A 14,983-nucleotide genomic window follows, 5' to 3' on the forward strand; every position below is an offset into this window, starting at 1 on the left:
ACTTTGGCCCTGCCGATGTTGTTGGGCTCTGCTTCTTATCTGCCCTGGCCAGCAAAGCCAATACAGCCAGGGACGAGAAAATTCAACCATTTCTCGAAGGCCACAGGGGACCATCCCTACTTTATGAATCTGTTTCATGTCCTTCTAAAGCAGACACCAGCACACCTTGTGGCAGTGAATTCCATAAATTAAGTAGGTGTTGTGGGAACAACACACACCTTTGTTTGTCCTGAATCTACACCCAATCACTGGATGACCCCATAGCTATTGCATTATGAGAAATGGAAAATAACTTCTCTTTCTTTCTTTCTTTCTTTCTTTCTTTCTTTCTTTCTTTCTTTTCCTTCCTTCTTATTTCTCTCTCTCTCCCCCACCCCCCGCCACTTCCTCCACACCATGCAAATTATTATAAACACATAATTTATCTGCATATAAATGTTTATTCCCTTGTCCCTCCATGGATCCTCTTGAATACATGGCCTGACCTTTTTTTTCTGGAACTCCTTTCAGATCTATAGCTTTATGTTGCCCTGGGGCAGGATTGGGGAGGGAGGAGCCAAAGATAACGAGCCACCCAACTGAAACAACAAGGCTTACCGAAAAGGGCCTTCATGCGGAGTCTCTCCTCCTGAGTGATGCGTATGCAGGCCTCGGACAAGGTATCGTTGAAGATCTGCAAGGAAAAACGCATTGCGAAAGCCTTCCCCAATCTGGTGCCCTCCAGATGTTTTGGACGCCGGCTCCCATCAGCCCCAATGAGCCGGCACCCAAAACATCTGAAGGGCACCAGGAAGGCTCCTTTAGAAGTACTAAAGCTCGTAAGAACGCAAGACAACCCTGTGCTGGATCAGGCCAAAGGCCCATCTACTCCAGCATCCTGTTCTCACAGTGGCCAACCAGATGCCTGTGGAATGCTCTCCCCAGGGAGGCTCGACCGGCATTTTCATTGCATCTCTTTAGGTGCCAGGCGAAAACATTCCTCTTCTCCCAGACCTTTTGCCGAGTAAACCATCAAGTATTACCTTTCAAACCAGGGGGGTATTGTTTTGTATTTTATTACGTTATGCATTTTTGTGTTTTTATACTGCAAACTGCCCTATGATCCTTGGATGAAGGGCAATATATAAATTTAATAATAACAATAACAATAACAATAATAATAATAAACAACAACAACGTGAGATCACACATCACCGCCCCAATACCATCATGAGCACAAGTAACCATGAATGCACAATATTAAGGACATCCTCAGAGAGGATGCCGAGGTAGAACTCTCTCAGGTCATGTGTGGCTGTGTGCATTGCAAGGGATCTGGGGTGCACCTCTTGGCGCAAGGAAAGATCTGAGGAACAGCCCCGCCGAAGCAGCCGGAAGCAGAACCAGAATCTCACCTGCCGGAAAAGGAGATCTAGCACAAGAGGGTTGTTGATGCTGTCCTTTGGGTAGAAAACCTGCCAGGAAAGAGAGCAGAAGGTGATCAGGGAGAGACCAGAACCACCCTAAGAGAACTGCTGGAACTGACCAAGGTGCGTTCATCTAAGCCAAGGGCGGGGAGACATTTTCAGCCAGAGAGCTGCATTCCCTTCTGATGGAACTTCACAGGGCCACATGGCAATGGTGGATGGGGCCAGAAGAGAAAGTGGGTGGGGAAGGAACAAATTCACATTCTATTTTTCTCCAGTCTTTATACACCCTTCTCCACCCAAGCAAACGTGTTGCAGCTTATGTAGAGGGAGGGCGCTCCACAGGGCAGGTGCCACTACTGAGAAGGCTCTCTACCTGGTTCCCTGTATCTTCCCTTATCATATCTCTTCCAACCCCGCCTTGTTAATGAGGAAAAGGAGAGAGCAGCCTTACTCAGGGGGAATACCTCTTTCCTGAGATAGATTTTCCAAGAGACATTGCGGTATGCATAGAACTCCTCACTGCAACGACGGTGAAGCCGCGTCTGGATAAGTTCATCCTCAGATGATAGTTCACGTGAGACCGACACTAGAAAAGAGGAATTGGTCAGTAGCTGTGCTGGAGAAGGAACAGCCTGCCCCCCAGGGCTCTCTGTTAAGGAAAGGCCACATCCCACACCAAAGAAGCGATGGTAGATCACACAAGTATCATGTCTGAGGCCTGGTTTAGCCAAAGCATGGTTTGTTTGAATGTCCAAACCCAGCCCAGTAGACTAACCATGGCTTGCTTTCTGGCAACAAACAAAGCCATGGTTTACTGTTGGCTCACAAACCACGGTTTGTTTTAACTATGGTTCAGCATTATGTCTGAAACCAATAGCCTTGCTTAACCACTGTTTGTTTGGCCACCCCCACTCCAGGTGCTCTCCAAGCTACAGAGGCATGAGTAAAAACAGAGCATTTACGCAGGAGGGAGAAGTAAAAGATGGCACCTCCCACCTGAACTTACTTCAGAGTCCACCACCTCATTCTGCTGCATGTGAACACCAGGCCTCAGGCAGCCCAAGAGGCAGTCAAGGAATCAAGCACAGAGAACACAAAGCCATTCTTTACCTGGAGAGGCCTCAGGGAAAGATCTGGTGATGGCGGGTGGCAGGCGGATGGCAGAGGGCACAGCCACCTTGGCACAAGTCACAGGCTTCACCATGGCTACTGCCTCCTTGGCTCCCAACTCCCTGATGACCTGCAAGCAAGCCAATCCCCACATCACACAGCCGCAAACCTGAGTTGGCACTCAGAGCATGTTCAGCAGGAACACTGCCAGTCCTGGTTTGCCAAAGCCACTTCCGCCTTAAGGAGGAGGTGGGGTTGCGGGCTTCATGGCCCCTCCACATGCGTAGTGGGTGGAGGCCAGCCCCGCTTGATTGGGGGGATTCCCCAAGTCACCCCCTAGCCAGCCAATCGGCTGGTTCGGGGGCGTGGCCTGCCCTATAAAGGCAGGACGCGGCCGGGGATCTCCCTCTTTGCTGCCTGCCAGCTGTTCCTGTTTCCCACCCTCCCACCCTATAAGGTGCTATAGAACTTGGTTGGTCGCTGTTGAGGGGCCTGGTAGGAATTTTTCCACTTGGCAAATTGGCACCAGCCACTTGGTTTTCGCCTACCTCGTGGCAAATCGTCACAACTTTCTGGGAATTGGCAGTTAGGCATTGGTATTGTTCTGTAGATGGAAGAGGGGAGGTAGCACCATCACCTGCCCCACATATTGAAGGGTAGTCCGTTAAAGGATTCCGGGGGGCATGGCCCTGTCCGAAGCCTAGGGAGGTTAGGGCCTAAGGCAGGCCCCCTATCAGTGACCCCGGGGGAGTTCCTAGTTGAGCAGGACTCCCCCTACTGGTGGTTAACCCTTCCCAGACTTCAAGCAGACGGGCTGGAGTCAGATTTAGTCGTTTAGGACCAATGCCTAAGCCAATACCGCTCATCACCTATAACCAATAAAGTTGTGGCTTTTTTAAGCCCATTAACCTTAAGAACTGCGTCATGTGTCATTATTTCCACCTGGGGGGGGTCAGGAACTCGCCACTTAACAAGAAACACACACAGGGCTGGCACTTTTACTGTCTTCTTTCGTAGGTGGGTCCCTAAATCAGAACTGGGTAACATTCCCTTCTGGGAAGCCTTCCAGGAGCTAGGTGCCAGTGGTGGGTGGGGCCAGAGTCAAATGTGGGTGGAGCAAGGGATACAAATTTCATCTTGGTGCAGTAGATGTAGTTTCTGCACACACAGCTCTCTATTCTCCATCCCGGCAAGCAAAAGGCATTGTTATCTGAGTTCAAGATACATTCCTGCCAGGTTAAAACACTCAACGGGATGTAAATCTATGACAGTGACTGGTGTGTGGAGGGGTAGTCTAGACAGAATCCCAAGAACCAGATGGAGAGGACTGGAGGGCTGCATTTGCACATCCACAACAAGAATTATTAATTATTATTATTATCATAGCTGCCAACTTTCAGATTTGAAAATAAGGGACCAGCAGCCTCACCTGTCCCGGGGACAGTCTACGGGATATATAACAATCCGGGATAGCAGCGGGAAGCAGCAGGAAACAGCGCTGGAATAAGGGATGTTCCCACCAAAAAAGGGAAGGTTGACAGCTATGATTATTATTATTAAACTTTATATACCACCCTTTGTCAGTAGACCACAGGGCAGTTTAGAACCCACAACAGAAATATACTGCTTAATGTAAAACCTATGCAACATAAAAGCAAAAAACAATTACGTAAGCACAATTACAACTGGGGCAACCCAGTCAGAAAAGTAGGGCAAAAGGAAAACCAAAGCAGCAACAATTACAATAAGGAGTATGTAACAAAATACAAATTCTCTTGGCAGCAACAGCACAGAAGTAGGAGAAAATCTGCAGCAGGGTATCCAAAATATAAAGGCCGCACACAGGTACAGAATCTTCTCTTCAAGGGAGCTCTTAGTCCTGGCCACCTACAGAAAACGACAGAGACTCCCACTCTCCCACCCCGGGAGCTTTCCTCTCCTTGTCTCCTCACCCTGGGAGATCTCCGCTTCCCTGCCTTTCACTCCCGGTCCTTCCAGCAGCTCTCTACCACTTCCATGTGGGTGCAGTCCTTGGCTCCTCAGTGGCGTCCCAGAAGGGGAGACAGCAGAGGGATACGTCCCTTTGGTGTCTCACCTTTGAGGTGACTTCCACTGATGTTGGCCCATCACGGGCCAGGCCACTGCCTGCAGCACAGCTGGCTTTCCTATCCCCATCCTGAAACAGACCCTCAGGGTGGGTCCAGCCCAGTTGGGCTGTCTGGCACTGCATAGATACAGGCAACTGATACTTCCTCAAAGAGCATCCTGTTTCCCTAATCCGCAAGGCGGCCCTGCCTTCCTGTGATGCATGTACTCAGTCATCCCCAAACATACCGGAGCAGGCCGCGCTGGTGCCTCCGTGGCTGCCAGCTGTCCTTTCAGGATCATCAAGGCTTCCTCGTGGGGATCCATTTTCTTCACAAATACTTTCCCGCCTTCCTTCCTGCAAAGAAATGGAGGTGTATAGAACCACCAAGGGATTCATGCAAGCAAGCACTCATCTCCAGCTCCCTAATACAGGGTGAATCCTTTAAAAGAGGCCCTGTGGATACAGAGTACACATGTTCCATGGGGCTTTAAAGGACTCACCCTGTAGAACCCCCACAAGCACCGTGTTGAGAGTTCAAGATTGTGAAACAAGCCGGTGGTTTGCGACTGCACTGAGAGACTTGAACTTCAAAGCTGGAAGAATAAACACCAGCCGTCTATTACACCATGGACCTCACTGCTCCCGGCCACATTCAGACATATCTCATATAGGCATCCATTTCAGGTGGGTGTTTATTTGGACACCTGGAGGGCCTATGGTAACTTGTACGGCTATTATTATTTATTGGTAATATTATTTCTCAAGTACACTCCCTAGCCAAGAAAATGCACACAGCATTTATTGTCAAAGCTGACAGTTGCAGCGGTTTCCGCAGCTCTGAATACCCATGCAAACCGGTTTAGTGTCTTGGCAGCTATTCCCAGGTCTTTGCTCTATGGAGCAGCTTCAAAAGCAGGGGAGCACTCCCCCTCCACCAAATTTATGTACCTTCCCCTGATGGGCTGCATGCACACACCCGGAGACCGCACCTGTGTGGTAGCTGCCTCTGCTCCGCCCTTTTCAATCCCCTCCTGGTTCTGCGAGACAGCGGTGCGGGAGAGGGTGAGGAAGCACCCAGCCCTTCACTTGCCTGACCTTCCTCTTTCTCTTCTTCCGACCCATCCTGCGCTCCACCCTCCAGCTCTGAAGCTTCCCCTGCCTCTGACTCTTGCCTCCTGGCCGGGACAGATCCCCACAAATCACTGGCCCCCTTTCCCAAGTCAGACACCAGCCCCCTTCCCCCTGGTGTGCACCCTCCAGTGTCCTGCCAGTCTCTGACATTATTTGCACATGTAGGTTAAAGGTTAGCATGAGCTGGCACAACTGCGTCTGTCCGGGGCCTAAAGATTGGAAGAGGTTCCAGCTTTCGTGAGCCTGGATCTGACCTGATGGGTTCTGGGATGCGTGCAGGTTGCTGATACTGCTTGATAATGTTGCGGATGTTCTGCGTCGGCTCCGGAATGTACTCCGAGTTCAGCTTGGAGTGGCGGACAAGCTCACCAGCGCGCAGCCTGGAGGCGGGATCTGCGCAAGGAGGGACAGAAAAAGAAGCGAGACAACAGTGGCCTGTTTGTGTAAGTTGTGGGTTGGGGAACTTCAGGCTCCAGGGGCCACATGTTGGCCTCCAGGCCTTTCTCTCTGGCTCTCTGAACTCTCCCCAGTCCACACCCAGCCATGCCACGCACCCCACATATTTTTGCCTGGCTGGCATGCGTCATTCAACTCTGAGAATGCCTCTCTGCTTCCCTGAACAGGGGTGGGGGTGAGTGTCTACTGTGCAATGGTAAAAATGGCATTTGTTGCTCTGCCTGTTTTTGCCTCTGGCCCCAGCCCCCACTGGCAAAAACAGAAACTCCTTACCAGATTTCTGAAAGAACGGCATGTCTTGTGTAAGGCTCGGTGCTGCTGCAGTGCCGTCTACCAGCCCTTTCTCGGCTTCTCTCTGCCACGGAGGGGGTGAAATTGAACACTGGGATGAGTCGCAGCCTCAGAATTCTGGAGCTGGGAGCTAGAACAAAATCTAGAACAGTACTCTTGAGCCACCTAGTCCAAACTGAGACCATTCCCAAGCCCTCTCTCTTGGGTCTTCTCCCCACACTTAAAAGCCATTCCCTGAATATTTGGGTGTGCCCAGAGCCCCTCCTGAAACTGCTCCCTCCCCTCCCCAGCTCCACCAAACCTGGTCCATTGCTCTACCACAGAACTGTGGATTTGAAGACCTGCCGTTCCCGACTGGGCACGCAGCTTGGAAAAAACAAACAAAACCCAGCGGTGATGGCCAGGCCAGCTTTGGAGGTGAGTGAAATGAATACGGGCAGAGAGATATCCAGTGTCGGGCAGCTCGAGGTCACCTAAAGGAGGGCACAAAGATTTCAGCAAAAGCACGCAGTGTCTCAGAAGAGGTGAGGGAAGCAGCCTCTGGGCCGCGAGGGCACCAAGGACAGGGCACAAGCCAGACCTGTGCAACCTTCTAGGGTTGTCATCAAAGGCTGGCATAACTGTCGAGGAGACGCACCAGAGCAGGGGGACCCACTGGCACGACCCCCCCTGCGCCTGCTCTTCTTCTTCGCCACTACAACCCGCTTGCTCCCCTGGCCCTTGTTCTGGCTTGGCAGGGATTAGAAGGGTGGCATTATGCACCGGTGCGGCTATCCCAAACATGCAAGGAAGTCAATCCCAATCGTTGGAGGTCATGCACAGTCAAAGGTACGTATTACCATATGTGGTGGTGTTGTAACATCTTCAAAGAAGAATGCTGTCTTCAAAGAAATAAGCCTGATATACAACAAAACAATTGAAATGTCCCCTGCACTGGCTCTACTTGGGCTTAGGATCCCGTCTGCTCACGACTATCCTAAAAATGACCTCTTAACCTTTCTATTGACCGTTTCCATACTGGTGTTGGAAATCTGGTGTTGGGCTGAAGATTGCTTCTTGGTGTAATAGAGTATGGTCAATAGCATGGCTGAGAAACTAACATGTCAGCTGAGAGTAGCAAAGGGCAAACACAATCCATATTCCTTTTATAACACATGGCAAAGGTTTATTGAATACATAAATGGTTCAGACTGTGGCAAGAATCCACCCAGCACTCATGGGAAAACGTGGCGTGTTCTTTTAGACCAATCCATTGAAATTTTAACACATGGCATGATAAAAGTCTGTAATTTTATTAGGACAGGTTATTTGTTGTTTACTGTTGTAACAATTGTTTTCTCAAAATTTATCTTCGGTATTAAGAAAATAAATAAAAGCAGTATTATTATTATTTTTAAAAAGGAAGGTTAGAAGGGTTTGTTATTCTGACTGGTGTGTAACTGGAATGCAGAGTTAAAAGTAAATTATCAAATAATCAATTCTAGCATGCAGGGGGCCAACAAAATAATATAATTTGGCATCTGAACAATTGGCATTATTAATTGTATTATAATTTGGTATTGTGACAATGAGGCTTTTATTGGGTTATTGTAACTGAAAACTAATAAAAATTATTACACAAAAATAAATAAAAAATATAAAAAGAAGGAAGAAACAGCTGTGGGCAAGACAGAGGCACAGTAGCTGTCCTTGCCTGTTTCCTTAGTGGCTCTGTCTGGTAAGGAAGTAGGTGGCAGAAATGAAGAGGGGGAGCAGCGGCGGTGGCAGCAGTTGTTAATAATGGCAGTGATGAGGTAGACGGACAGAGGATGGGGGCCACTCCAACATTTGGAGGAGGCACTGCAACCAGTGATGGACTGGGGGGAAATGCAGCCCTGTGTCACTGCCAGCTATGTCTTGCGCTCAACAACCATCTCTGGGTAACAGGGGGCCCAGAGGGCCGTCCACCTCGTATTTAACCACTGACCAGAGAACGGAGGACCGCGGGCATCTTCTTCGTGTCTCATCACCTGTACGCATAAGAGACTCACCTGGGGAGGCAGACCCCCTTGAGGCCCGGCATCATAGGTACCGCTCTTCTGGGTCCTGGAAGGGCTTCTGTGCTGGGGAGACCTGGGGCTGGAGTACTGGTTTGCACTGAGTGAGGTTGCACCGGCCAACGCTGCTACAGCGGCCTGCTGCCGTCGGCGGAGAGCCTCCACTTGGGACATGTGTTGAGCCTGCCCCAGAGAGAAAGGGCAGGGGTTAGGATTGCCACCCTTCTTTTTCCAGCAGGGCTCCTGTGCTTTTAACAGCAGGGCGCCAAGTGGCAGTTAAAGGTGCAGGAACCCTGACGGAAAAGAGAGAGTGGCCAATTTTAAAAGGCACATCCTATGATCCCAGGGAGAAAAAGCAAAAGGAAGGAAGGAAGGACCATTGTGGGTGCGCTTAGATGTCACAGAAATGAGGTTAAGAAGACTGTTTGTTTGCTGAGCATGTCACTTGTGAATGCTGTACATGGGGAAACAGAAAGCAGGACAGGGCACTGGGTCAGAACTGGAAGCACGGTTCATAAAACGTAGGAATGCACGGCCCTTTTATAGCATCACTTCTATTAGATAGCTCATTCCTTATCCAGACCCTTGAACGATGCCATCGTCCCCCATGTATGACTCCTGATTCCTGCCTTTACTTACCAGAAGCAACTCCTGCTGGTTACGGAAAGCTTGCTGTGCCAACAGCAAGGCCTCATTTGTTGCTGCTGCAGGGAATAGAAACAAGGTCAGTTATTGTGTGGTACACAGACACTGTTAATAAGGACTTTTTTTTTACAAAGGTGGGGTGACAGGTGCTGTGGTCAGGGAGAGATATAGCTCAGGGCAAAAACACCTGCTTGGCATGCAGAAGGTCGTAGGTTTAATCCCAGCTAATATCTGGATCAAATTTGAATTGATTTTATATATGTGTGGTTAAAGTTGTTTTTGTATCCATAAAGTGGTTTTTATCCATAAAGTGGTTTGGTCAGACATGAGTCTGACCAAACTGCGGGAGGCAGTGGAAGACAGGGGTGCCTGGCGTGCCCTGGTCCATGGGGTCACGAAGAGTCGGACACGACTAAACGACTAAACAACAACAACAACAAAGTGGTTTTTAAATGTCTTGCATATGTAAATGTTTCAGCTTTTTCTTTTATATCCAATTATTCTAAATAAGTTTTTATTGCATTGTACATTGCTTTGGGAAGCCTAATGGGAAGTGATTCATAAACGAAACGAATCGTTGTCATTTTGATGTTCCTTGGATGTTTCAAAGGTGTCCGAGGACAGAGAGCACCCCTCCCTAGGATTGGTGTAGCCAACATGTGCCTCTTCCAGATCTTGTTGGACTACAACTCCCAGCCCCCTGTCCACTGGCGATGCCAACTGGGACAAACAGTCCAACAGCTTCTGGAAGATTCCGGAAGGCACCAGATTGGCTGCCCCTGCTCTAGGAAAACTTTGAAGAAATCGCCAAAGGAAGCTTTCTCTCAATTTCTCTCCAAGGGAACAATTCCACATCCATTGTTTCACAGCTGACCTCACTTAGGTTGATCACTGTTTGGCCATGGAAGGTAGCTCTACCTACACTCACCAGCTGTTTGGGGTCCCTCAGCTGGTACACCGTCTCCATCGTTCTGGCCTCCATTCCCTGCTCCGATCTGGCCTCCTCCCTTCATCCTGTGGGAGACGGCAGCCGGCTTCTCCAGTTCCTGGGCCAGGACAGAACAAATAAGCGTTGGCACTTGGGGGGGGGGGGAGGGTGGCGCAAATGAAATAAGGCCTAAATTCTAGGCTTTTTCCCAGCATGACAAAATCCAAGATCTGAATGGGAACCAGTCTTCCTATCTAGGTATTTTCATACTGCCTTGTTGCAAATGTTGTCCCTGCATCATGCCAACATTTGGTGCAATGGTTTGTGTATGGGAGAGTTTGTCTTGCTTCTGGGTAACTGTTCCCTCACTAGCTGTTGAGCCTGGAAATTGCTGTCCTTTTTGCTGCCACGTTTGACAGAGAAGCCAGACAACACTGCTGCCTGGCACACCTCAGAATTTCGTGCATTCACCTCCTGCTTCGTTTTTCTTTTCTTTCTTTAAAATCTGAGGTTCAGAACAATCTGTTTTACCACTTGGGACAGAGACCTTTTTTTGGCCGCTAACACCAGAAGAATTCTCCCTCCCATCATACTGAGAATTAGGTGTCCTTTGAGAAACAGGACACTGGGCCTGACTGTCTAGCATCTACTTTGCGTCTGGGGATTGGGGAGGGGACGGCACTTTCCTTACCCCATTCCCATAGGACAGAACAGGGTCAAAAAGGCTGTCCAGGTAATGATCCAACCCCTTCTGGCTTCGGGGCTCGCTGAACGTGTCCGAATCTGCTTCCGGGTTCAGAAAGACAAATAAAAGGGAATTAGCCAAAAAGCAGTCCTCATAATATGATGATTCCCGTGGGGTCCCTCAGCCCAAAAATCAGGGTTGCCAGGGTGATTAATCAGAAATGGAGGATGAGGCTCCTGTAAGCTGGGTAGAAGAGTTGGCAAGCCCCGGTTTCTAATGCGTTTGAAACTTTGCACCCACAACTATGGTCTGTGGCTTTGATGGAACACTGACTGCACAAAGGAAGGTACAGGTGAACACTATTCAAGCAGATCATTTTGATGTGGACAGGCAGATATTTTTAACATCTGCTGTGATGAAGGAACGTAATTACCAACCACCTGCCCCACACAGATCACGGTGGAATGACCTCCAGGGTTAACCCATCTTTTATATAACCGATACTTTCATAATGGAAGCAAAGGGGTCTTGGCTAACTGAGTTTGCCCCCATTTGGGTTTGAGTGTTATTTCTTTATTTTTATTGTTCTATTTAGTTTGTACAAATCCAATAAAACAAATATCACAGGGCAAGGAGGGGGGATGTGGGCAAAGAGGGACTTTCAACAGATGCTGCTTCTGCCACCCAGACACTGTTGTGGCCGTCAGCTGATTGTTGTGGCTCGCAAAGAGGCAGCACAAAAAGTTTGAACCATGCAGGCAAAGGAAAATGTTCCATCTGGCCTCCTCTCCCCTCAGCTGCCAGCTGGGGGCAGCCATTCCATCAGGCTGCCTCAGTGGGAGAGATGGGACTCTGAAGACTCAGCTTTGCCAAAAGCCTAGGTCCTGCCCCTGCCCAATGCCAGCTGGTCATTTATAAGAGCACCTGTTTAAGAATTGGTGCCTGAGTTTGATTCCCGATCTACCCTCTCCATCGCTTTTACCCTTGTGTACTGTGCTTTTCTTTTCTTTTTTGGTTTGCAAGTCTTCAAAGCAGGGACTGCCTGGTTTTTAATTGACTGCATGGAAGTCACTCTGGGAGTCCTTTTGGCTGAAGAGCAGGGGGCAAATGCCCTCAAATAATTTAACAAAAATGGGTGACATCAGGTGGCTGGCAGGGGGTGTGTGTGACATTTTTCTATGAGCGATGTTATGATCTTCTGTCATGCGCGCGCGCACACACACACACACAGAGGCAAGCTCAGGGCTTGTCCATACAGTCATTCGTCTTCCCAGTTCTCTTCAGGAAAACTTACTCTTTACTGCTGAATCGGAGCAAATGTCAATCAAGTTTTCTGTGATTGATGTTTGCTCCGATTCAGCGCTAAAGAGCAGGTTTTCACAATGAAAGCAGCAGGGCAAATGTAAAACCACTTGGATCCATGCCTAGAAAGCACAGAACAAGAAGAAAACCTGCTTTCTAGGCGCAGGACCAGTGAAGGGTGGACGAACCCTTGGTCCTTACCATGGCTGCAATATCCTTCTGAGTCTGGCAGGTTGGTGGGGGCCACCGTAGGGGCCTTCATAAGTGGAGGAGGAGGAACCTTCTCACCAGAATCCAAACTGTGTCTGAATACTCTAAGGATAAAAGGGAAGGAGAGCAATGGGAGATGGAGGAGGAGGAGGAGAGAGAGGGCAGACAATACCATGTTTCAAATTGGGGGTGGCACCAAGAAGAGAAGAGAGAGTGAGCAGAGGAGGAAATGTCAAGGTAAAATAAAACTCCAGCTGGAAATATTTATTATTTGCAGGGCGGATTCAGCAGTTTCATGCTTGCACACTGTTCTTCTAAACTCTAAAACAGGGGTGGGGAAGCTCCAGTCTAGGGGCTGCTTGTGGTCCTTCACACCTCTCTATCCAGCCCTGGGGACTCTCCTTAAGCCCAACCCGAGAGCGCCCCCATCAGGAGCCCTGCTTTGTGCCCTTAAGTGTTTTTTGCATGGCAGGAGCATGTCCCTAAACTAGGATAATGCCTCTTGCATGCCTGAGTGGAGGGGTGCGTGTCAAAACCTCTGCTTTTCTGCATGCTAAAATGTAACCTGTACGAAGGCAAGAGTCACAGCTGTTGCTCCGCCCATTTTTTCCTCTCTGGCTCCACCCACCACCCTGGAAGGTTCTCCACAAGGGAATGGGCTGCCTTGTTTTGCCTGTCGTGGCCCCTCCCTTTCATTGCTTGGCAAAAGATTATTGCCCTCCCTGGGCAAGTCATGAACCCTTGTCCAGGGAGAGCTGTGGGTACACTCTGCAGAGAACTATGTGGGTGCTGTGCTCTTTGGGATCCCTTTCCTTCCCATTTTGGGTTGTGTTCCAAAATCAGCTTGTGAGTGGCATAGGGGGGTTTTAACCCCTGCTGCTAAGGGCGTGCCTGGGGGGCTGAAAGTAGTGGTAGTGTTGTTGGCTGTGCCACTGATTTTAAAAGAGCCTCATATTTTAAAGGGTTCTCTGTTTTTCTGACATGTTTAAAATAGTTTTGTTGTTGCTGAACAGCCTTTATTACTAGTACCTTCCCCCCCTTTTTTGCTAATATTGTTTATATTTTTGGAAGTGGGCATATTGAAATATTACCTAAGACTGGATTAGCAAATGGGAAGATCCTGACGGTGTGCAGATCTGACTGGTATTCAAGGTAAAGCCATAGATTCATCAAAACCAAAAGCCACATCCTTTATGGCAGCAACTAGGATAACATCATAGTTATCTCTACCATAGTAGTGATGTATGGAAGTGAGAGCTGGACCATAAAGAAGGCCGATCGCCGAAGAATTGATGCTTTTGAATTATGGTGCTGGAGGAGACTCTTGAGAGTCCCATGGACTACAAGAAGATCAAACCTCTCCATTCGGAAGGAAATCAGACCTGAGTGCTCACTGGAAGGACAGATCGTGAAGCTGAGGCTCCAATACTTTGGCCACCTCATGAGAAGAGAAGACTCCCTGGAAAAGACCCTGTTGGGAAAGATGGAGGGCACAAGGAGAAGGGGACGATGGAGGACGAGATGGTTGGACAGTGTTCTCAAAGCTACGAACATGAGTTTGACCAAGCTGTGGGAGGCCGTGAAAGGCAGGAGTGCCTGGCGTGCTCTGGTCCATGGGGTCACGAAGAGTCAGACACAACTAAACGACTAAACAACAACAACAACAGGATAACATCAGGGCAGTTTCACATCTGTACTGAATCAGAACCGTAGAGCTGGAAGGGACCGCAAGGATCCTATAGTGCTTCCTCTGCAATGCAGGAATCTTTCACCCAACGTGGGACTCGGACCCACAGCCCTTAGTCTCATGCTCTACCAACTTAGCTATCCCTCAGGGAAAACAGAAAGCAAGCTTGTGTCAGCAGTGCAGTCCCTAATCTCTGGCATCCCAAGCACAAGGGTTTGGCACTTCCATGCTAAGATGGCACCCAGTCTTGTTCTCTGCAGGACCTGCCCTTCCAACAATCTTCCGCAACCTGTGTCCACTATATTGTGCACTTGAAACTGCACTGAACTGTTCAGACAAAGAGCTAGCCAGTCGCCTCTGCTACTTACGCTTTGCTGCCAATATTTCTCTCTGGCCCTTCTGAGGCAACAATGAAGTAGGACTTATGCTTTGGGAAGCCACGGATGAGTTCCAGGTCGGACACCAGATCTAAGACGTAGTCGTGGCCGGCCAGCTCAGCCCACTGGGTGCCGTCCTTCATGGCGACTGACCAGCCTCGCCATCCCTCTGCAAGCCCCCTGTGAAGAAGGATCAGTCCTGAGCCGCCCTGGGTGCTTAAAATCCAGGAAGGAGTAGGGCACTGGGGATCAGCAGAGATCAAAATCCCAAAAGGTAACTTCAACTGAATGCCCAGTTGTCAGGAGCAGTTCATTCCCAGAGCTGGAATCAGACGAGACCTCCTGATGGGAGGACCCCATTAGAGGGCCGAGGTGGGGTGGGTGGGGAGAGGGAACCCCTGACATCATAATCCAGGGCAATACCCTACTTAGCGAATATTCAGATCGGGGGACCTAATGTGCCCCAGCCTGGATTTATTCATCAACTTTTGACTCTCCAGATTCTATTGGTCATAGTACCATTGGTACAGTATATACAGGTCCTGCTATCAGAAGGCGCAATAGCCACAAATTCAGTTATCTGAACGCAAAGAATTATGCCCCAAACCTTGCTACACAAACAGCTAA

General features: G+C 49.2%; 1 protein-coding gene across 1 annotated transcript in view; it reads right to left on the reverse strand.

Moving 5' to 3' along the window:
* MYO15A (myosin XVA) overlaps positions 1-14,983 on the reverse strand; it is a 103,686-nt gene that overhangs the window by 32,574 nt on the left and 56,129 nt on the right. Inside the window, exons 31-43 of the mRNA XM_077918666.1 lie at positions 14,348-14,536; positions 12,284-12,396; positions 10,787-10,878; positions 10,096-10,213; positions 9,162-9,226; positions 8,567-8,705; positions 6,469-6,570; positions 5,994-6,132; positions 4,854-4,962; positions 2,520-2,649; positions 1,874-1,995; positions 1,395-1,454; positions 598-673 (exon numbers count right to left, since the gene is read on the reverse strand). Of these exons, the coding sequence (XP_077774792.1) occupies positions 598-673; positions 1,395-1,454; positions 1,874-1,995; positions 2,520-2,649; positions 4,854-4,962; positions 5,994-6,132; positions 6,469-6,570; positions 8,567-8,705; positions 9,162-9,226; positions 10,096-10,213; positions 10,787-10,878; positions 12,284-12,396; positions 14,348-14,536 (1,454 nt within the window). The remainder of the gene's footprint in view (positions 1-597; positions 674-1,394; positions 1,455-1,873; positions 1,996-2,519; positions 2,650-4,853; positions 4,963-5,993; positions 6,133-6,468; positions 6,571-8,566; positions 8,706-9,161; positions 9,227-10,095; positions 10,214-10,786; positions 10,879-12,283; positions 12,397-14,347; positions 14,537-14,983) is intronic.

The sequence above is a fragment of the Podarcis muralis genome, chromosome 14, assembly GCF_964188315.1.
Source record: "Podarcis muralis chromosome 14, rPodMur119.hap1.1, whole genome shotgun sequence".
Taxonomy (NCBI): Eukaryota; Metazoa; Chordata; class Lepidosauria; order Squamata; family Lacertidae; genus Podarcis; species Podarcis muralis.